At 37.4% G+C, this 668-nt stretch overlaps 1 protein-coding gene across 1 annotated transcript; it reads left to right on the forward strand.

Annotated features, from left to right (window-relative positions):
* Window positions 1-15: 15 nt before the first annotated feature.
* TRIADDRAFT_62922 (uncharacterized protein) lies at window positions 16-402 on the forward strand (the record flags this gene model as incomplete). Its single annotated transcript, XM_002118905.1, has 2 exons — window positions 16-127; window positions 209-402. The coding sequence occupies 2 exons, from the start codon at window positions 16-18 to the stop codon at window positions 400-402; spliced, it is 306 nt and encodes a 101-aa protein (XP_002118941.1).
* Window positions 403-668: the final 266 nt, after the last annotated feature.

Below are 668 nucleotides of genomic sequence, written 5' to 3' on the forward strand. Positions count from 1 at the left end.
CTGGATTTTCAGAAAATGGCTATGCCTTGTGTGCACGCAGTTGGTGCTATAAATTCCGCAGGATTCGCGATCGAAGATTATGTTGGTTCATATTATCTCGCCTCCACTTTGCGGAATACCTATCAGGGTAAGTCAAAATAGAATATATTACGTGGATTAACGAAAATAAATATAAGCCAGTCAATTTATATTAAATGGTATTGAATAGGAGAAGTTTTGATGATATCGTCCGTGGATATTGCAGAAGCTCACGCAGAAGTAGTTTTGCCACCTGTTGTTGAGCGCAGGCCCGGCCGTCCCAAAAAAAGAAGAGTAAGATCTTCTACTGAGGAAGATAAAAGAACCTTGAGCTGCTCTCAATGTTCAGGGACAGGGCATAATAAAAGGACGTGCAACAAATAGGTATGATAAGTTCAGTTCGTTGTTACTTTATATATCTGAATACAGACTCATAGGAATATTGTCTCCTCTATCTTATAGGATGTAGATCGGATCTGGCTTTGATCAGAATTGCGATCTGTGAATCCGTAGTGCTACTTGGCAATAATATTCGATATTCGCTCATAATTATAATTTACTGTACTAATGTTGTATACTGATTTATACGAAAGTAGATGTCTCTTATTATAGAAGTATTCTCTCACTATCGTTATCGATTGTTATATGCT

Source organism: Trichoplax adhaerens, genomic scaffold (genome assembly GCF_000150275.1).
Source record: "Trichoplax adhaerens TRIADscaffold_2527 genomic scaffold, whole genome shotgun sequence".
Taxonomy (NCBI): domain Eukaryota; kingdom Metazoa; phylum Placozoa; class Uniplacotomia; order Trichoplacea; family Trichoplacidae; genus Trichoplax; species Trichoplax adhaerens.